Source organism: Gavia stellata, chromosome 25 (genome assembly GCF_030936135.1).
Source record: "Gavia stellata isolate bGavSte3 chromosome 25, bGavSte3.hap2, whole genome shotgun sequence".
In the NCBI taxonomy this organism is placed as follows: Eukaryota; Metazoa; Chordata; class Aves; order Gaviiformes; family Gaviidae; genus Gavia; species Gavia stellata.
The window spans coordinates 703955-723408 of NC_082618.1; the positions used below are offsets into that span (position 1 = coordinate 703955).

Consider the following 19454-nt stretch of genomic DNA (forward strand, 5'->3'; position numbering starts at 1 on the left):
CCACCCAGGAAGGACACAGGCTGATGCTGTTAAATTAGAATTTATTGCAATCACATCAAGCTAGCTACCAGTCAGACTAGGTAAAAATAGCATGTAAAGTTATGAAAGTCCCGGAATAAAGTAACCACAGCTTCAGCAATCTGATCTGCAAGCATGCTTAGCAGAGTTTTATATTAGTTTGCTCAACAGCCAGGAAACAAAGAATCTTCTCCACCTCAAGACTCAAAGGATCTGGGCAACTCAAGCGCACCTCGCAACCTGAGTTTCATGACAAAGTCATAAAAAAAGCCTGGTAGCCTCACTAGGAGATGCATAAAGCTGACTGAGCTCTGGAGCTACCCAATTTCTCAGTAACACAGCTTTTGCAGCCACCACGCTGATGCTTTTTGCGTTGGTGGGAACTGAGAATGCAACGGTGTCTGCTTGTCCGAGCACCAAACCAGCACGGCGGGCTAAAGGCAGGGCAAGAAGGGATCAGCAAGCGTGCGCCAAGCCCCGCGGAAGGGCACAGGCTCCAAGACACAGCTGAAGGACATACCCACCTCAAAGCCTGCGGTGGGGACTGGGACCATCTGGGAGCATCTCTATGCTGGACTGAAGATGTTGTTGGAAGCCATGGCCAGGGCCATACCCTACAGTAGCTGCAAGTCTAAGCCCATCCTCATGGTACAACACCAACCATGACCACAACCAACCTACACCATGCACTCTCCATCGGCGTGAGACTTGTCAAGCTGCCGAAACATCCCACCAAAGAAGGGACGAAAATTCTGTGGTTACAAAAGGAAGCTCCATGTGCTAAGACACAGTTTTAAACTGAACGAGGGTGGGGTTAGGTTGGACATAGGGAGGAAATGTTGGACGATGAGGGTGGTGAGGCACTGGCACAGGTTGCCCGGAGATGCTGTGGATGCCCCATCCCTGGAGGTGTTCAAGGTCAGGTTGGACGGGGCTTTGAGCAACCTGATCTAGAGGAAGATGTCCCTGCCCATGGCAGGGGGGTTGGACTGGATGATCTGTGAAGGTCCCTTCCAACCCAAACCACCCTGTGAGTCCATGATAAAATACTAAATGTCTGCATATGCCTTTGAGTAAGTAACTTCACCTTTTGCATGTAGACCAGGGATCATTCACCTTCCCCCGTGATTAGCCTGGAACAGCACACAATGTGTAATTAGTCCAGCCGTGGGCTGAGACTTGCACATCCGGGCTAAAATACCGGCTGTGCTGCTGGTTTCTGCTGTCACCCGGGGAACAGTCTGTCCCCAGGAAGTTTTCTTATTTGGTGACTGCCAAATAAATCAGCGATAGCCGGTGGCAGAGATTAGGGCCAGGATCTGGCCCTTCCTCCAGCCCTCGTGCTGCTGTGTGACCCCCCCGATTACTGGCCCTGTGTCCCCCACTGCCCCAGCGTGGGTCAGCCTCGGGGCAAAGCGGAGAGGGACCGAATCCCTTTAGGACAGAGGGGTTTTATGTCGATTCTTTGCACCCCGCGCCAGCACCCAGCCCACCAGTGCTGAGCCACGGGGCTGCCCGCAAAGCCTCCTCTCCTGCCTGCACCGGGGTGTCCCTGGGGCAGTCCTCACCAGCCCTCCCAGCGTTGCTTGCTCTGCGCTGAGTATGTTTTTTTAAACACAATTATCAATATTCTGAATTAAAAAAATATTTTTCAATGAAAAAGAACTTTTTTAAAACTGAAGTGTCAGGTTTGTACAAGAACAAGCCTGCAAAAATGTGGCAACCTCTGACTCTAGCCACTGCCCCTGTTCTTGCTTGCGTTGAGTTACAAATACATCCAGTTTTCCAGCTCAGAAATACATGTGTCCGAGGACCTGGGCGTCTGTCGAGCTCAGGATCTGTGCCAAGGCTGGGGCAGTCATTTTAGCCCACGAGCCAGAAGCGTGAATGAGATACACAGCTGGAGGCGGGCGATGGGATGAGCATGGGCATGGCATTTGGGTGCTGGGGCTCATGCCTCGGTGCCTGCGTGCCGCACAGTGCCGGAGCAGGCAATGCTCAGCCTTGGTCCCGTGTCACACCCATGGGACGATGCGCTGGGAGCTGCAAAGGGCAGCTTCTCCCCATCCTTAGTTTCTCAATCTTCAACCAAAATTGTCCCTCTTGCAGCTTCAGCCCCTTCACTTTGGTCTCTCCAGAGGTTTTTCCCCCTGGAAGAGCAAAGCTGGGATGAGACAACCCCTCCTGGTGACAGGCGCCTGCTTCCCACCTGCCCTTCCCCACCGTTTTCCCTCAAGGATCACTGCCAGTGCCGGTGGAGGGGACCACACTCAGTCCAGAGTCCTCTGACAGGGAATTTGGTAAAAATAATCCGCCTGGCTGGCTGCTTCTCCCCAGTTTGCGGGCGGATGGAGTTAAACAGGCTGATGTTCAGAGGGCCAGAGCCCCCGCGCCCATTAGCGCAGGACACGCTTGGCGGGGAGCCCTCTCCGAACTGCAGAGCCACTGAATTACAACCACCCCGGCTCACATCGTTCATGCTGACCTGTATTTTAAAGATCAGATTTTGAAGAGCCTCCTGTAACCATGAGGGCAGCACGTGCTGAGCGAGGGCAAATGGTTTTTGGGGCAGCAACGTCCCCCAGCCCTTGGCACCCCTGCTTTCCCGCTCAGCCTCCAGCGTGATTTGCAGCAAGGTCCCCCCTTGTCGCTCGGTGGTCCAAAACCATCACGTCCCCATCTGGAGCCACCCCCCGGACTCGGTGGCAGATGTCCCTCACTTCCAGCACCAAACCTATTTATCCTCCAAAGGCTCGGCTGCTTCTGGAGTCCATCACCACATTAAAAAACTCAGTTATTTCTGCATATATTTAGAAATACCCCAAACCCCTCCATCCCAGATTGCACTAAAGAGAAAAGTAGCCCCTAATCTGGTAAAAGACAAACTATTTTCTTTCCCTGGGGATGGAAATAAGTTCCTAAGAGGGACTCGCTGAAAAGAGATGAGATGACTCATTTCTTCACTGCTGAAGCTGTATTCAATCCCAAGCACCTCTAATTCCGATTAAAAGACAGGAGACCAAAAGCCTGGAGGTTCACACAGCACAAAGCACAAGAGCTCATTTTCCTGGAGATGAAAGAGCCATGAATTAATCCCCTGTATCACCTACTCCCCCAGGATGGGCTCAGCTGCCTTCAGCCCTCACTCCCCGCAGCCAGGAGCTATTTTTTCCTGTTCTTGCTAGTGTCAATATGTTTCTTTAAATATCTTTTCAGAGAGGCTATATATATAGCCCCACTCTGGTGCTTTGAAAGGAGCCTCATTTCCTGTGTAAGAACTGAAGTTCTTGGCAAAGCTGCTGGCGGCTGCAGCATCCGAACCACAAAAATTGTTTTTTTCAGTAGTAAAATGGTATTTCCTCCGTGACTGCAAGTCGTACCGAGCCGGGTCTGGTCTGAAACCAACAGGGCTGCTGTGGATGGGAGATATGGTGCCGTATTCCCAATTACGTAAATAATGGGGGAAAGGGATTAATTGCATTAATAGTGGTGGTCAGGCTGCAACGGTGCCCGAAGGTAGCACAGCCCATCGTAGGGACTGGGATGGGCCCAGAGCTGCTTTCAACCTGCATTTGGCTGTGAAAAATTTTGGTTCCCACATCAAAAGGATTTACTAACCAAGACTGGAGGAGGGAAAAAAAAAAGCCCATTTCATTTGACATCACTTTGTGCCCGATATGTTTTCTCCTTCTTCCACACAGTCTCTGCCCACCTGGTTTTTGAGAGGGCTCCTCCAGCAGCAGAGCAGGAAAGAAAACAGCTTTCCATCCCCTGCGAGATGCTGGTGCGATGGCTCACGGATGCTCGGGACCTTAAAAACCTTTCTGAGGAGACGTGGCATCAGCTGCATCCAGCGTGCTGCATCTCCCCGTTGGGAACGGGCTGCAGCTCCCCACCGGGAAGCACCTCTGCACCACGTCGGGGACCTCTTACGATAGGAGCAGTGATGCAGACAGCAATCACCTTCTGCTGCAAATATGTCTTTCCAGGGTAATTTCTGAGTCATAAATCGCTTTTATTGCTGGTCCAGCAGCAACACACAGTCCTAAGGACCCAGCGTGCAAACGTGCAAGAGAAGGTGGTGGCTGTGGGCAACTCAAGGGGTCCACGTTTCTCTTTGCTACTCGCTGACTTCCTCGGAAAAAAATTACAATCAAATAAGATAAAATGCAAGTGTTTTAGATTTTCTGGAGGAATTTTAAACAAGCAGTGTCTTCTCCCAACACTCACCGCTATGAGGATGGATCACCCTTGGGATTGTCCCCAGTGGACAAGTGCACAGGGACCCTGATGGGCACGTAACCTTGGTACAAGGCAGCACCGCGTCTCCTGCCCCAGCAAGCTCGAGCTCTGGAGGACAAGCACGAAACTTCTGTCCCCCTCCACAACCCCAGGCACTGTCTCCACCGCTGCTGCATGGATGTCCTCAGCACTGGGACCCAGCACCGCCTCCGGACCGGGAAGCCTGCAGTGGTGTGGGGCATGATGGCTCACGATGAAGCATGGCCGGGACATTGGAGCAACGCTCAGGACAGGGGGAAATACAGGAGAGTTACATTGTCTTTGCAGCCCAGAAGACAACACGCAATCGCAATATACTGCTTTCCTTCCACCCAGAAGCCACGGGGGCAGGAGCAAGGACTGGAGCTCAGCGTACGTCCTGCTGGGACTCCAAGGACACTTCCCTCGTCTTCGCTTTCTGAGCACATTTGCCCATCTCCAGCGTTTGCTTTCCCGAAAGAGGGAAGGGGCCGGTGCAGGAGCAGCTGAGCAGAATCACGCTGGGTCAGGAAGGAGACCTTCCCACCCCTTCAGCTTTCCAGGAGCCAGCTGGTGCTCAGGGATGCCATGCACCACCTCCGTGAGTCCATCATTGTGCCTGCTCCGATGCCGAGCAGCGCCTGGCCTCGCTGGCCACGTCCCTGCTGGGAACGAAGGGAAATTCCCCACGGCAGTCCAAAACACGAGTGAAGAAGCAGCACAGCCCAGCATCTCACCCCAGCGTGCATCCTCCGTGGCCTGCAGAAGTCCTGCGTCCTTCTGACTCCGTTTTCACCCTCAAGACCTTGGCTCATCCAACCACTGAACATCTGGTCTTTGCCAAACCAGCCAAGCAAATCAGCACAGAACGAAATTCGCTCCTCGGCACCTTCATGGCACAAGGACATCTGCTGTGGACAACTGCAGCGAGGAGAAGGGGAGGGAGACCCAAGGAGGGAAGAACCCAATGCACCACCCTAAATGAGGAGGTCGTCAGACCTTCCCTGCAGAGCTCCAACACCAGGACATGCTCCTCAATACAACCAGGAGAACTTGCAGGGGATGCAAACGTCAGACTCAGATACCATGTGAAATACAAGTATTTATCTCAACATATGGCGGAATTTTCACTTTTGGTTGTTTTTCTCCTCCCTCGGTGACCTTTGCTCTGTCCAAAAATTTATTCTACCGAGTTTGAAGGCAATGAGCAGTGGTGAATCACAGCAAGTGAAACACCAGCAAAAGGGAGACAGTCGTTGCAACACTTGTCCCCTTCGTGGCAGTGATGCACCCCTTACGGCTGTGCATCCGCAGGACAGCAGAACTGCAGGATTTGGTGTCCCTGTTGCTCAACTTCCCATGAAAACTATCAGCATTGATGGCAAAAGAAAAAGGGAGCCCTTGAGCGGATGTCCAAACCAGACGGCCCGATCTCTGCGGCTCTTACTGAGCAGCTCTCGCCCAGCAGGCAGCAAGGACACACACAGCAGCACAACGGCAGGGACACCGTGTTTCAGCATGTCCTCAGGTTTCTCACATTTGCATCACCAGGAAAACCGAGACACTTGACCAACCGTGGGAGAAGAAAAGAGGCCACCTGGAAATTTATTCCCATTTGTCCCCAAGCTAACAGATGGACGTTGTCAGGGCAGAGCTGTTGTGCAATGTGATGACCACCACAAAAGCATCCCACTACCAGAGTTTCCCACCACCATGTGAGTGTCCAACCACCATGAGAGCGTCCCACCACCAGAATGTCCCACCACCACCAGAATGTCCCACCACCACCAGAATGTCCCACCACCAGACCTTCCCATCATCAGAATGTCCCACCACCACCAGAGCTTCGTAGGGTGCTCTTGTTTTTCCAAGCTGAGTCTCAAACCACATAAATCGAGTGGTGCCAAATGCAAGCAGGTTTTATTCGGGCTCATCAAAGACCCATTTTGACCCTGTTCAGGCTCTTTTAGCCCAGAATAGTCTTTCTGGTGAGTGTGCTGCTGTCACAAGACGGGCAGGTTTGGAGGTGAGGAGGGAATGAGGCTGTACATGCAGAAACATGAGTAAAATCTTCATTTTAAAGGCCATTTAACAGACTAAACTTTTCTTAAGAAAAGTCACTTTCAAAAAAAACCAACCAAAAAACCACAAAACCACAAAGTTTCTATTAAAAAAACTCAGAAAGAAGAAGTTCGACAAAAACCGTGGATGACCAACGTGTGGAAGATCTGAGGGGTGCCTGGCAAGTTCCCTAAACTGGAGAGAAAGGGAGAATTATGCAAAAAAATGGGGCGGGGAGGGGGAAGAGTAAGAAAGGAAATTGCACAGAGCTGAACACACGGAAGAACAAAAAGCCAGGCAGGGACTGAGCTCCTAAAAACACATGCTGTGTCATTTGTCTGCAAATCAGACAAGGAAGATTAAATCCAGCTAGAATGGATGTGGCAGGTGGCTCGAGGGCTCGCGGTGCTGCTGGCGCGGTGCTGGGTGCCGCGTGTGCCGCTCCTCCAACCCAGCCCGCCGCCCTCTCCGGGTCTGCCCTTCCCGGGGGAGCAGCAGCTCTCGGGGAGCACATGGGAGCTTTGGGGATCCCATGGGGTCATTTGCTGACGCACGGGACCAGGCAGGCAGTTCCATACACAAACTAGTCCCAGTTCCACCTCCAGTGCGATAAATAATTGATTTTTGAGGTAACTCGAGCGAGGAAGGTAAGAAGACTCCCTGTGCATAATCTCACATCCAACCTTAAGTCCCGATGTTTCTCTTTCTGCAAAAAAAACCCCTCAGAGCTGATCCTTGGTCTTTATTTTCATTACCAAGCCGTCACCCACATGCCGTTCCCACTCTGGTGTCATCCAGGTCCTGCTCCCCCCCTGCACCGCTCCCAGAGCAGGTGATCCCGCTGGCTGCCACCTCTGCCCCTCTCCTGCCTCAGTTTCCCTTCCTCTCCCACAGCAGGTCAGGACGGCACCGTTTCGCCTTTGCTTTCCACCCCTGGACACAGAGCAGGGGCGAGCTGTCTCTTCACCCTCCCTGTGCCTTGTCCGGGCATCTCCCCAGCTGCTTCCAAGCATGCCCTTTTCCCAAATCACCAGCTTTTTACCCCAAAACACCCCTGCTGCACCCCCAGCTCTGCCACCACCTTCCCCTCCGCACGGGACATGGAGCCATCACTTAAAACACAGGTGAAGGGCAGAGAGGCTGCTGGGGAGCAAATTACGGCCACTTTTCAACATGGTGGTGCCTCTTCCCAAGAGCCGCCCGCAGGGGCAGTCCCCGTCCCGTGCCCTGACGGTGCCAGGTGTCCCCGAGCGGCACGGGAGGTCTCCGGGGCATAACACCCAACGGGGTGACCGACCCCGCGTGCCACAGAGCTGCAGCGCGTCCCCTCCAGCCGGCGAGGGCAGAGGCTGTCGTGTCCCGAGGGTGCCTCTGAGGAGAGGGCGCAAGATGGAGCCCAGGGTGGAGAGGGCACCGGCCTGGGCATAACGCCCAGCTCCGGCTGGGCTTGGAGGCCAAACCCCGGCAGCAACCCAAGCCAGCTGGTAGGTGACCCCCGGGCAGAGCCGGCTTCGCCCCCCGCCCCGCAGCCAAGGGCAGAGGCGAGCCCCCCGGCCCCCCGCCAGCAGCCCCAGCTGGGACTGGGAGCAGGGAGGCTGAGCAGGGCCCAGGCCGCCCCGGTGCCACCGCCCGCAGGTCCCCGGACACGTCGCCTGCCGGGTTCCCCCCTCGCCGGGGAAAGGCTCAGCCACAGCCCGGGGGGCCCAGGGCGGCCCCAGGGGGAGCCCAGGGCGACCCCATCCCTGCCCTCCATGGCAACCCCATCCCTGCCCTCCATGGCAACCCCCTGCCCTCCTGGGCGGGGCTGTCCCGGGTGGGTGGAGCCAGCCCAGCCCCACCCACTCAAGCAATCTCCACCTACCTGGAGCAGCCCCGCCCACTGGAGCCATCTCAGCTCACCTGGGCCGGCCCCGCCCACTCAGGCCAGCTCCGCCCACCCAGCAAAGCTCCACCCACCCACCCAAGCGCCGCCCAGTTGTGGCAACGCCAGCCTACTGGCCAACCCGAGCTAGCCCCGCCCACCCGGGACAGCCCCGCCCTTCTGCAGCTCACCTGGGCTGGCACCGCCCACTCGGGTAAGCCCCGCCCACCTGTAACGGCCCCGCCCACGCGGGCCAACCCTGCCCGGTTGAACCCACTCCAGCTACCTGGCCGGCCCCGCCCCCCCGGGCCGGCCCCGCCCCTTGGGGCGGCACCCCCCCCCGGCCGGCATCACCCACCGGTCCGGCCCCGCCCCGCGGCGCCGCCCCGTACCTGGGCACGCTCGAAGCTCTCCCGCTCCGCCTCCAGGCCGCCGCCGCCCGCCCGCCGGCTCAGCACCTTGGGCAGCGGGTTGGACACCTGCTTCATGGAGCTGCTCACGCGGTCCATGGCCCCGCCGCGCCCGCCGCCGCTCCGGCCCCGCCGCGCCGCGCCCTCGCTACCGCTCCGCTCGGCGCCGCCGCTGGCCGGACCCCGCGCCATTGGCCCGCCTACCTGCCACTCACGCGTGGGCACGCCCCGCCGGCACCGCCTCCACCCCAGCGGATCCGCCCCCGTCCCGCCCCTTCGCTCTCATTGGCCGCTCTCACTGCCACTCGGGAAGAGCCCCGGGAAGGCCGGCCCCGAGCCGGCTCAGGCGGCCAGCTCACGTAACCACCACCAAGCTCACTGGTCCGGGCGGACGCCACTCAATGCCAGCTCCCTCCCCTCCGCGAGAGTCCCGCCCTCTGTCCCGCCTTCAGGGACCGACCTCTTAGCACCGCCCACCTCAGCCCTGTGGTCACGCCTCCGTGCCATCGCGCTGTGATGATTGGCCTCCGTGCCTGCCGCTCACACCTCGCTGCCCCTCCCCGCGCCCCGCCCGTGCAGGCCGTGACGCCCCCTGGCGGGGATGGGCAGGGCCGGTGGGGGCCGGGGCCGCAGCGGGGGCTCGGGCTGACTGCGAGGCCGCTCGGGCCCGGGCCCCGGCCGGGAAGGGCTCTGCAGTGCCCGACCCACCGGGGCTAAGCAAGCCCCGCTGGGCTCGGGGGACCCGGTGCCGAAGGGCTCTGAGCTGCGGCCGGAGCCGGCCTGGGTGGGCAGGCCCGGGGGTCCCGCAGGCCCGGGGGCTCACACAGGCCCGGGGGCTCACACAGGCCCGGGGGTCCCGCAGGCCCGGGGGGTCCCACAGGCCCGGGGGGTCCCGCAGGCCCGGGGGCTCACACAGGCCCGGGGGGTCCCACAGGCCCGGGGTACCGCAGGCCCGGGGGCTCACGCAGGCCCGGGGGCTCACACAGGCCCGGGGGGTCCCCACAGGCCCGGGGGGGTCCCGCAGGCCCGGGGGGTCCCACAGGCCCAGGCGTGCGGCCCACACGGCTCCTGCTGCGCTGAGGCCCTGCCCCGGGCTCCCGGCCTGGCCCAGCCCCACAGCGGGATGTGGCATCTGCTCTCCCCCGCAGCTTGGCCCAAAATATAAACAGGCCACGGGGGAGCATGGAGGCATGCGGCCCTGCCGGCTCCCTGGGGGTGGTTATGGGGAGCCCTGGGCATGTGGGTCTCCTGCGCATTGTCTCCTTCCCCTCCTGTCCGTCAGAGGCTCAGGTCACCCCCGGGGTCAGCCCCCCCTGGGCACTGCGTGCTGCCTGGGCTGAGCTGCACTCCCTGTATCCCACTGAGCAGCATTTATCAGGCTTCGCTCAGAATCCGGATGGATTCAGGGCTTCACAGTCCTGCTTGGGGCCGGGGGGGAGGTCGGGAGAAGGCATCCCTGGGGCGTCAGCGGGGAGAGGGCAGCTGCAGCCTGCAGGAGGGTTGTGTGGGCCTTTGCCTTTTGTGTCATACAAGCTGTGGATGGGGAGCTCTGGAGAGCTGTGTGCTCGGGCAGGAGGCAGCCGCGGGCACAACTCGCAGCGTAGAGCAAGGAGGATAGGTCATTTCTCTGGTAGCATTGGCAGAACGGCAAAAAATGGTTACAGATGTCTGAAAAACAAGGAAATAGAAGCAGGAGAAGGTTTTCGCTTCCCCTGAACAGCTGGCAGATTGATGGCTGAGATGCTCTTTTGCATAACTTGATCCAGGCTCATGTCTCTGGTCCCTTCACTCATCAGAGATGTGCTGGGGCCTGATCTTTGCCCTCTCTCAACCCGGCGAATTGCCAGACTGTGGCTGGCTCCTGTGGTTTTGACCAGGAATCCCATCCCATTCTGGAGATGAATTTCCCACTGGGACTTTTGCTAGAACTTGAACGTTTCTGTAAAATTCGGACAAATCAGCATTCTTGCAAAGAGACTGAAACTCTCTAAGGCTGCTCCCTGTTAATAGCCAAGGATGGCAAAGGGGGCTGTGCCGGGTCATGCCAGCTGGGTTCCTGAATCCTTAAAAGCAGGTCTCACAAAATCAGTGTCTCTGCTTCAGGTGGGGAGTAGCTCTGCAAACCCATCCTGTCTGCTGCTGCCAGGGGTGATGGAGCAATCTGGGAACAACTGGTTAGGATGTGGGTTGTCAGGAGCTCTTGTGCAAGCAATTCTCCCTGCATAACTCACTTTTGTGGCTTAATTTTCAGCTGAAATAATTGCCACACAAGCACTCTCCTGTAGCTGCCCAGTGGGATGTGTGAACAGGCTGTTTGCATGATAGGTCTTACCCGTCTCTGTGCCTCGGATATCAGATTCACAGCTGATGGGAAATGGCCCACACTGTGAAGGAAGGCCATCTCCTCCCACCCCAGCTTGTCTTGACTCCCTGTCTGCCTTCTCGCTAATGTACTCTCTGGAAACCTGCCTCCTTCCTTGGGAGTGGTCCCAGAGGAGGTTTAATGGGTTTAATTCAGCCACTATTGCAGCGAGGTGATTAATAATTGAAGAAATGAAGTCATTGCCGAATAGAGATGAAGGAAAGAAAGAACAGAGGAGGGCATTCGACAAAGGACAGCAAGGACCTTGTGATCTGCCTACCTCTCCCACCCCTCCGCCTGGCTAAAAGCATCCCATTCCTGCATGACCTCTCCAGCATGCAGGCCTGGAGCTGGGAGGGCTGGACCTCAACCCCAAAGTGAGGGACCACGAGGCTTGTGTTACCTGCTCCCTCTTACTGAAAAGCAGAGTCACATCCTCTTCTTCCATGGCCAGGGCTGAGTGCCCATTTTGGGACCCAGGCTGGTAAACTGGGAGACTTCTGCCTGGGCAGGAGCAGAGGAAGCTGGCTGGATGCAGGCCAAAATGGGCTGTTTCTACCGGCTGCTCCTGCTTCCTCCAAGACAGGAGCTCTGACAGGGTGGAGCCAGGATCCAGCTGATGGGCAGCTGGTCAGAACACCACTGGCCCAATCCAGGGAGTGACTCTGCTGGATTGTGCTTTGGGGCTCTGGCCCAGGGTTGGCCGCTCTGCAGGGGTTTGGGAGGCTCCCTTCTGGTGGGACCATGTGCTTTGTTTTCAGGCTGCTCTGCAGGCATTTGGGGGGCTGCTTTCCGGTGGGAGATGGTGCCTTGCTTTTAGACAGGTTGAGAGTTGCTCTGGAGGTGGGGAAGGCACAGGGCTGTTCCTGTGTGGGATCTGTTCTTCTGCCTCAGGTTCCATGGGGAGATGATGGAGAAAGGATAGTGTGCAGGGCAGATGAAAGGTGGGTTGGGCACCACTCCTCTCACCCAGCAGGTCCTTTTTGGAAGCCATGGCTGGGTTTCATCTGCTTGGTTGCTCTGTGCTCCTCTTGCTCCTGTTCAAGAGGCTTGACTGCAGCCTGGAGGCAAAGAGTGATAGGAGAGCCTGTCATGGGGGTGTCTGGCCTGTGCAGGGACAGAAACTGGCTTCCCCAGTGCCACCCATCCCAGTGCAGCTGGTTTCACATTTCTGGGACAGGAGACCTTGGGCTTGGCCTGTGGAGCATGGTCACCTTCCTTGCTTTCAGTAGCAACCTGGGTTGTCTGCACCGGAGTATCTTCTGCAGGATGGAGACCACGGGTCTAGTGTCTGTTGGGACACGGAGAGGATGATGTGTCCCCTCTTTTCTTCCCTTTGGGCAGCCTGGTGCTCAGCAGCGTGTGACACCCATCAAACGCTGGCTCAGACTGGGCAGGGGGTACCAGAGCTGGTCCTTCCGCCCGTTGCAGGGCTCCATAGGGCAGCCTCCCCTTGCTGCTCATATGCTCCGAGGCTCTCACCGATAACAGCCCTAAAGGGGGCTGCTCCCTCTCCACCAGGACATTGCTTCTCAGCTTGGTCTCAACCCAAAGGACCTGCCAGCAAAGGGGAAGAAGTGGCAGGAGAGGGGCCAGAAGGGACTGCGGGGGCTGTGGGCTCTGACCGGGGCTGAGGGCTGCTCTTTTCCCAGGAGCTGACAGCTAGAGGCTCCCTTTCCAACCCCCCTCCCCAGCCAGAGTCGGGAGAGTCCCAGGGTGCTTCTGCAACACTCCTCGCCTTCCCATGGCCTGGCCCAGGCTCAGGGAGAGCACAGACCCCCCCTTGTTTCAGCAAGAAAATAGAGGCACAGAGAGTGCCACAGTCCTTCCTCTGTTATCCAGCTGGCTGTGCCGGAGCAGGCGGGCACAGGGCTCTGTGCAAAGATCCTGCTCTCTTTTCCCCGCCAGAGGTGAGCTCCCAAATGGACCCCCATCAGTCACCCCTTTAGATGCCTCAAAGCACAATCTTCTGAGCCCACCCGAGCAGACGAGCTGTCCCTGGAGGGCACTTCTGGAAAGCCAGACAGTGGGAGGGCAGTGGCCGTGACAACCCTTCCACAAATGCAATCCTGCAGCCGCAAATACAACCCTGCCCTGGTGACAGCAGTATTTGCTCGGACCCTGGGACAAAAACATCTTATGAGCCAAAGTGCCCACCCAGTGCAGGGAGAAGGCAGGGTCTCGGGTGTAGGGTGGTGGTCCAGATCCAGCACGAGGGTCCCTGGTAGAGCAAAGAGCACTTGGGACAGCACTGCACCAGGAGGAGCCTCTGTGTGTGTGTGTTTTCATCTTTTGATCCCATTTGTTGAATGCTTTGGGCAAACCAGATGCTGCTGCTGAGTCCTTGTCTGCTTGTGCTGTCAAAGAGTCCCTGGGCTGCTACGTGGGGCAGCGAGCGGCAAAGGGAAGGCACAGTCCTGGTGCAGGAGGCCAGCTCCCACCCAGGAGAGCGGCTGAGGCAGAGCAGCCGCTTGAAAGGGGACACGGAGAAGGTCTTGGAGAGGACTGTTTAGCTAAGGAGCGTGAGGGTCTGTGGGGCCCTTACCTCTGTCCTGGGCGAGGTCTCCTGCTTGCCCAGCTTTTACAAGGAGGGAGGTAACCCCAGAACATCACCAGGTGTGTTCTCTGCACTGAGGCCTCAGCAACTGCCTCTGCTTGTCCAAGAATTCAAAAGCAAAGCTGAGCATGGTTTCCAGCTGGATCTACAGCAAAGGACCCAAACCGAACCTTGGGCTGCCGTTCTGCAGGTGTAGCTGCCTAGGTGAGAAACTTGCTCTGGAGCAGGACCTGGAGGTGGGAAGTGTTTGCCATCTGCTGGAGAACGTCCCCATTGCATGGGCAGCAGGTCCAGCTGGAGCATTGCACTGAGCCTAACACGCAACCCTGGGGGTGACCACCTCGTGCTGGCTGCTTGTGCCAGGGGCAGGTGGTGGGAAAGGCTGGTCGCTCCCAAGATAGGGCAAGCTTGCTTTGCTTCTGTGTTATGAGACAGCCTTTGGCTGCCAGAACGTGATCACTGAGAAAAGGTTTTCTGTGTATGACTTGGGGTGTGCAGGGTTGTGTGTAGGACCCCTGTGCTTGCTGCGGAAGAGCATGGGTGGTGAATGAGGCAGGGGCTGCAGGAAGGCATGGGCTGTAGATCTGGGGAGCCAGTCTATCCCCGTCTTCCCTTTATGATATGGGCATAACCCAACATTCACTAGTGCGTTTGAGGAGCATTGTCTTGTTTTCTAGATCCCTGAAATCCTACGGTCTGACTTGCAGATGTCACACGTACCTCCAGCTGAAGACAACAGGAGGCAGACTTTGCAAGTACAAAGTACCACAAAATGCCAAGTGGTCAGAAATGTCAGGTCCTGGGTGTCTCAAAGCTAACACCCAAATGTTTTTCTCTTAGTTTCTTTGAACGTCAGCTGCCATAGCTAAAACAGTCAGGCAAGGCTATAGCTGCTGGGCAAACCCTGCTCAGCTCCAGGCAGGTTGGTGCTTGGTGCTGAGGGCATCTTCAGGCAAACAAAGGTAGATATGCGTGGCTGTAATTTGGCAAAGGCAGCCTGTGTCTGTCCTTGAAAGTACTACCAAATTTCTGCGAGGGCCACATCCTGAAATGACAGCCGGCCACCTCCTGCCATGACAGCCGGCCACCTCCCACTCTTCAGGCTCTTGGTCCAAAAGAGAGGCTTTTCTAGGTGCCCCAAATTTGTCTTGGAAAATTGCACAAACTGCAGCAATATATTTCTGCCTTGCTGTGTGCTTAGAAACTGTTGGTGTCTTTCTGCTGACATTTACCAAAAATATTAATCTGGAGGCATATCCTGATATATAAATTTAAGTCCAGGGATTTCAATGCGATTTCACAAGCTACTCTATAGACCTTGCAGTCCTGTAGGACCAGTTGTCCTGGTGAATCACATATGAAGAATCCCAGAGGATGTAGACTAAGGGTCCATCTAGCCCAGCCTTAGTATCTCCAGATGTGGCCACAGCAGACCCCTTGAAGAGAAAGGCAAATATTTGTGCTGCTTCCCTCGAGTGCACTCCCAGCCTCCAACCATTCTCATTTTACAAATCTTCTTGAGCTTATTGCTTTGAGATGCAAGGCCTGACTCAGACACATGGAAATTTCCTTGCGATCACCATGTCCCTTGGCAAGGAGCTTCTTGTATGAAGAGCTGCTTCCTTCTGTTCATTGAGCCTGGCTCTTGCCAGCTTCATTTGATGGTCCACAGTTCTTGCTCTGGGAGAGGCAGTGAATAATCGCTGTTTGTCCCTCTTTCTAGGCCACTCATAATTTTTCAGACTTCAATTCCCGTGCTGGGAAGTCTCGATCCCTCTGGAAAATACCTCTTCTCATTTGAGATCTTGCTTGTCTTTCTTGGAGCCACACTACCCTGCGATTGCTGACTTCCCCCAGTCATTCTCTTTCTGTTTCCAGCTGATTTGCTCCCAGATAAAGCCACAGTTTCCCACATTAGTGATCTGGCAGCTCCCAGGAGCACTGTGATAATGTGATCCCCCAGACATGACTCCAACCTAAAAGTCAGTGTGGTGGAGCAGACTGCCTTCAGGGCTAAGAAAAGACTTCCTCCCGCATCCCAAATCTGTTCTGGTGATGGATCCAAAGATACCATGTGTGGTTTCTATCGAAAGCTGAAACACAGCATAAGGCAGAGGTTTTACAGACTCCATAAATAGCTACTATTTAGGATGTATGATATGGAGGAGGTTTTAGAAATCAAAATATTTAGAGATTTGCATTATTTGTCTTGGCAGGAAGGAGCAGCCAAGACTGAAATACAAAATCTTCCTTCAAGGAAGCAACAGAGTTGAGGAAAACAGTGAATAGGGGGAATAACAGAGGTGTCAAAACCTCCAAGAATTCCTTTTACGATGAATGGAAGCAGGAAACACAGCCCGGCATATCTGAAAGGAGAGAGAATTTGTTGAAAATGTCTAGGCACATTTATATTCCTGATAGAAAACATTGTTTTTTCAGAATGAATCTTGACATTTCCATCAAACCCATATTTGAATATTGCAGGAACATCCAGAACATTCAGCTAAAAGCAGCTCCAAGCTGGGCTGTGTTGGTGTGAGCTGCATCAGCAAGGATGTCTCCAGCTCATTCCCCAGCCTGTTCTCCTCCTCTCAGTTTTATTCTGGTCCCTGTGTGGAGACGTGTAACAGGAACATTAAGATTGGTCAGAACAGGAAACATGTACAAATGTTGGGTCTGAAAGCACTGATAGAAATGGCAGGAGCAAGGCTACCAGAGTGGTAGACCTTGGTGGCACCTAGGTTAGCAGGTCATCAGTGCATCATGATCATCTCGTTTCATCTCATCTCAATCTGATCTCAATCTCATCTCTCCATGTGGTTTCCCAGTCTGCCACTCAGTCAGATCCGTCTCTAAGCCTGTTTCTAGCACCCCCAGCCTCAATCTGCCGTCTGTTGCCTCAGGCAGGGGTGTCAGTCTTGGTCTGTTATCTTGGGCATGTCAAGCTGTCGCATCTCTTGTCTCAGGCGGCATGTCCATCACTTGTGCCTGGCCAGCCCCATGGGGACAGGGCTGTGCAAGGGGCCTGCACAGTCCAGGGAGGTTCTGCCCATACTCCCTGCTCCTTGCCCAGGAGCCCAGCTTCACCTACACCTTCCCCAGCATCCCTGAGCAGAAACTGGGGAAAAAAGGTGCCAAGAGCTCCCGGAGGTGGGGGAAGCGTGGGTGCAGGGTGAGGGGAGTCACTTATGGCTAGGCTGGAGGTTCAGCATGGCTGAACTGGCTGTGGGGATGGACGGGAGCAAATCTCTTCTGTATGTGTTTGTGGCTGCTGGGATAATGACAAAGGAATGTCAGGAGGGTGTCGATTCTACACTGCTGGAACCAAATCATCATCTAAGCCAACTCTGCTGTGCCAACACGGTCATGAGCTTCTAAAGCTCTTTGTAAACATTAATGGCCAATTCTCATGTCCATGTCCAAATAGTGCTATTTTAGCTGTCACTGGTATTTGTGAAACTGCAACGCAGCAGCAGAACCAGTTTCCTAATGACTTACTGCAAGTGGTGGTCAAGGGCAGAAGAGGAGCTGAGAGCTGGGGTGGCACCACGCTCTACCCTCTACTCTGCATGCTTACATACGATGGCCTTCTGGGTCCCATGGAGAAAGCCCCTATCTCCTTGGGGCAGTGCTGCAAGTGGAGCAGGGCATGGACACTGTGTGCCTTGCCGACCTGCTGAGCAGGCAGCCGGGGAGGGCTGCCTGACTCACGGACTCTCCCTGCTCCAGTCTAGGTTCTCTACAGAGCCCTTTGGTCAGGGAAAAGGAAAAGAGAAGTCATATCCTGTTCTCTATCATTTCACAGTATCATATCATTCTAAAATATGCAACGACAGGGCGCTTGTCTCCTTGGGTCTCGGGCACTTCCCTCTGTGGGACTGCGCGGCACACTTGACACAGCACTTCTTCCACTGTGTCATGTCATGTAGCAATGTTTCCGTCATGTTTCCGTCCTTGCTCACTGTCTCCCTCTATATAAAGCGGGCTGAACCCAGGGATCCCATGTCAGACACAGCAAGGGGCACTCTGCAGCAGTCTAGCCTGACTCCTGCAATTTATCTCCACCCAACAGGAGCATGAAGACCTCCACAGCTGCCCTTGCTGTACTTTTTGTGGCTGTCCTCTGCTACCAGGTCTCCTCTTCTCCAGGTGAGTCCAAGCTCTCCTCTCCGAGGAGGTCTCTCCTCTTTCTTTCTGCCCTATAAGGTCTGGTAATGCTTGGCAACTTTTCCTTCTGAGCACCTGCTGCAGGAAAGGAGAGGCACATCTTGATACTCTTTGGCTTCCTGAGGGAAGGATGGCTGTGGTGGGAGCCCACAGTGGGAGCAGCACCTCCTCCAGCGGGGACCTTCTGGTCTTCTGACCCTGCTTCTTCCCCCTGGCACTTTTCCTGGTCTGGTTTAATCAGAAAACTTAACTTCTCTTCCAGCTTCTGTCAACTTTTCTGGTCCCTGCTGCATCCAATACAGCACCAAAGCATTTCCCTTGAGCCGCGTGGTGATGTATGAGCACACGGGCAGCCACTGCTTCCAGCCAGCCGTGATGTGAGTAGATCTCCTGCCCAAATCCTGGGGGCCCCTGCTCCACTGAAGGGTGACAGTGCCAGGAAACCCCACATCACACCCCATCCTGGCAAGGGAAAACACCAGGCTGGGCTCTCCCATGTTAGGAGAACAGCCTGGAATCATCTCCAAGGCCAATCCCACATCCCAGGCAGCCAGTTTCTGGAACCCCTTGTTAGATTTGAGGCAAAAGAGCTTCTGCCTGTTACCCCCCTCATCCCAGAGAGCAGGACCCAGGCAGGACAGTGTCCTGGCTGGAGTAGGCATGCTGGGGGTGAAGTGGCTTAAGTGGCAGAGAGCAGGACACCTGTAATGACATTAAGCCAATCCCCCACCCTGTATTTCCCTGGGGCTACTCTGCAGCTATAGAGGTGTCTGGTTTAGTGGGGTTCACCGGTGGCAAGGAGCAGGTGGTCCTCCTCTCCTATCTCCTCTCCTCTCCTCTCCTCTCCTCTCCTCTCCTCTCCTCTCCTCTCCTCCTCCTCTCCTCTCCTCTCCTCTCCTCTCCTCTCCTCTCCTCTCCTCTCCTCTCCTCTCCTCTCCTCTCCTCTCCTCTCCTCTCCTCTCCTCTCCTCTCCTCTCCCTCTCCTCTCCTCTCCTCTCCTCTCCTCTCTCCTCTCCTCTCCTCTCCTCTCCTCTCCTCTCCTCTCCTCTCCTCTCCTCTCCTCTCCTCTCCTCTCCTCTCCTCTCCTCTCCTCTCCTCTCCTCTCCTCTCTCCTCTCCTCTCCTCTCCTCTCCTCTCCTCTCCTCTCCTCTCCTCTCCTCTCCTCTCCTCTCCTCTCCCCTCTCCTCTCCTCTCCTCTCTCCTCTCCTCTCCTCTCCTCTCCTCTCCTCTCCTCTCCTCTCCTCTCCTCTCCTCTCCTCTCCTCCTCCTCTCCTCTCCTCTCCTCTCCTCTCCTCTCCTCTCCTCTCCTCTCTCCTCTCCTCTCCTCTCCTCTCCTCTCCTCTCCTCTCCTCTCCTCTCCTCTCCTCTCCTCTCCTCTCCTCTCCTCTCCTCTCCTCTCCCCTCTCCTCTCCTCTCCTCTCCTCTCCTCTCCTCTCCTCTCCTCTCCTCTCCTCTCCTCCTCCTCTCCTCTCCTCTCCTCTCCTCTCCTCTCCTCTCCTCTCCTCTCCTCTCCTCTCTCTCCCCTCCTCCTCCTTTAACTGGATTTCCTTCTGCAGATTTACCACAGTCGCAGGCAAGATGGTCTGTGGCAAACCTGATGATAAGTGGGTCCAGGACATCGTGAATCACCAAAAGGACAAGGCAGGCAGTGGATGAGCAACGCCCTGCTCCCTCCAAGCATCACCTCTGCAAGGACCTGCTCTCATGGGCACCTCCGAGACACATCCTTGTTTTCTTATTGCCTGTGAATTTGGCAGA

General features: G+C 55.9%; 2 protein-coding genes across 2 annotated transcripts in view; one reads left to right on the top strand and one right to left on the bottom strand.

Moving 5' to 3' along the window:
- The window catches only part of HIP1 (huntingtin interacting protein 1), a 52577-nt gene extending 43868 nt beyond the window's left edge, over positions 1 to 8709 (bottom strand). The window contains exon 1 of the mRNA XM_059829110.1: positions 8593 to 8709. Within this exon, the coding sequence (XP_059685093.1) occupies positions 8593 to 8709 (117 nt within the window). The remainder of the gene's footprint in view (positions 1 to 8592) is intronic.
- Positions 8710 to 17605: 8896 nt separating this feature from the next.
- Positions 17606 to 19352, top strand: LOC104261462 (C-C motif chemokine 4 homolog). The gene is made up of 3 exons (XM_009817493.1): positions 17606 to 17678; positions 17959 to 18073; positions 19253 to 19352. Exons 1-3 carry the CDS (start codon positions 17606 to 17608, stop codon positions 19350 to 19352), a joined length of 288 nt encoding a protein of 95 aa, XP_009815795.1.
- The last annotated feature ends 102 nt before the right edge of the window (positions 19353 to 19454 follow it).

What these genes read in the sequence shown, in the direction of transcription:
- LOC104261462 (XM_009817493.1), top strand. Translation starts at nt 17,606, where the DNA reads ATGAAGACCTCCACAGCTGCCCTTGCTGTACTTTTTGTGGCTGTCCTC. An exon ending in CCAGGTCTCCTCTTCTCCAG is followed by an intron (nt 17,679 to 17,958) that starts GTGAGTCCAAGC and finishes CTTCTCTTCCAG; the next exon opens with CTTCTGTCAACTTTTCTGGT. An exon ending in TGCTTCCAGCCAGCCGTGAT is followed by an intron (nt 18,074 to 19,252) that starts GTGAGTAGATCT and finishes TTCCTTCTGCAG; the next exon opens with ATTTACCACAGTCGCAGGCA.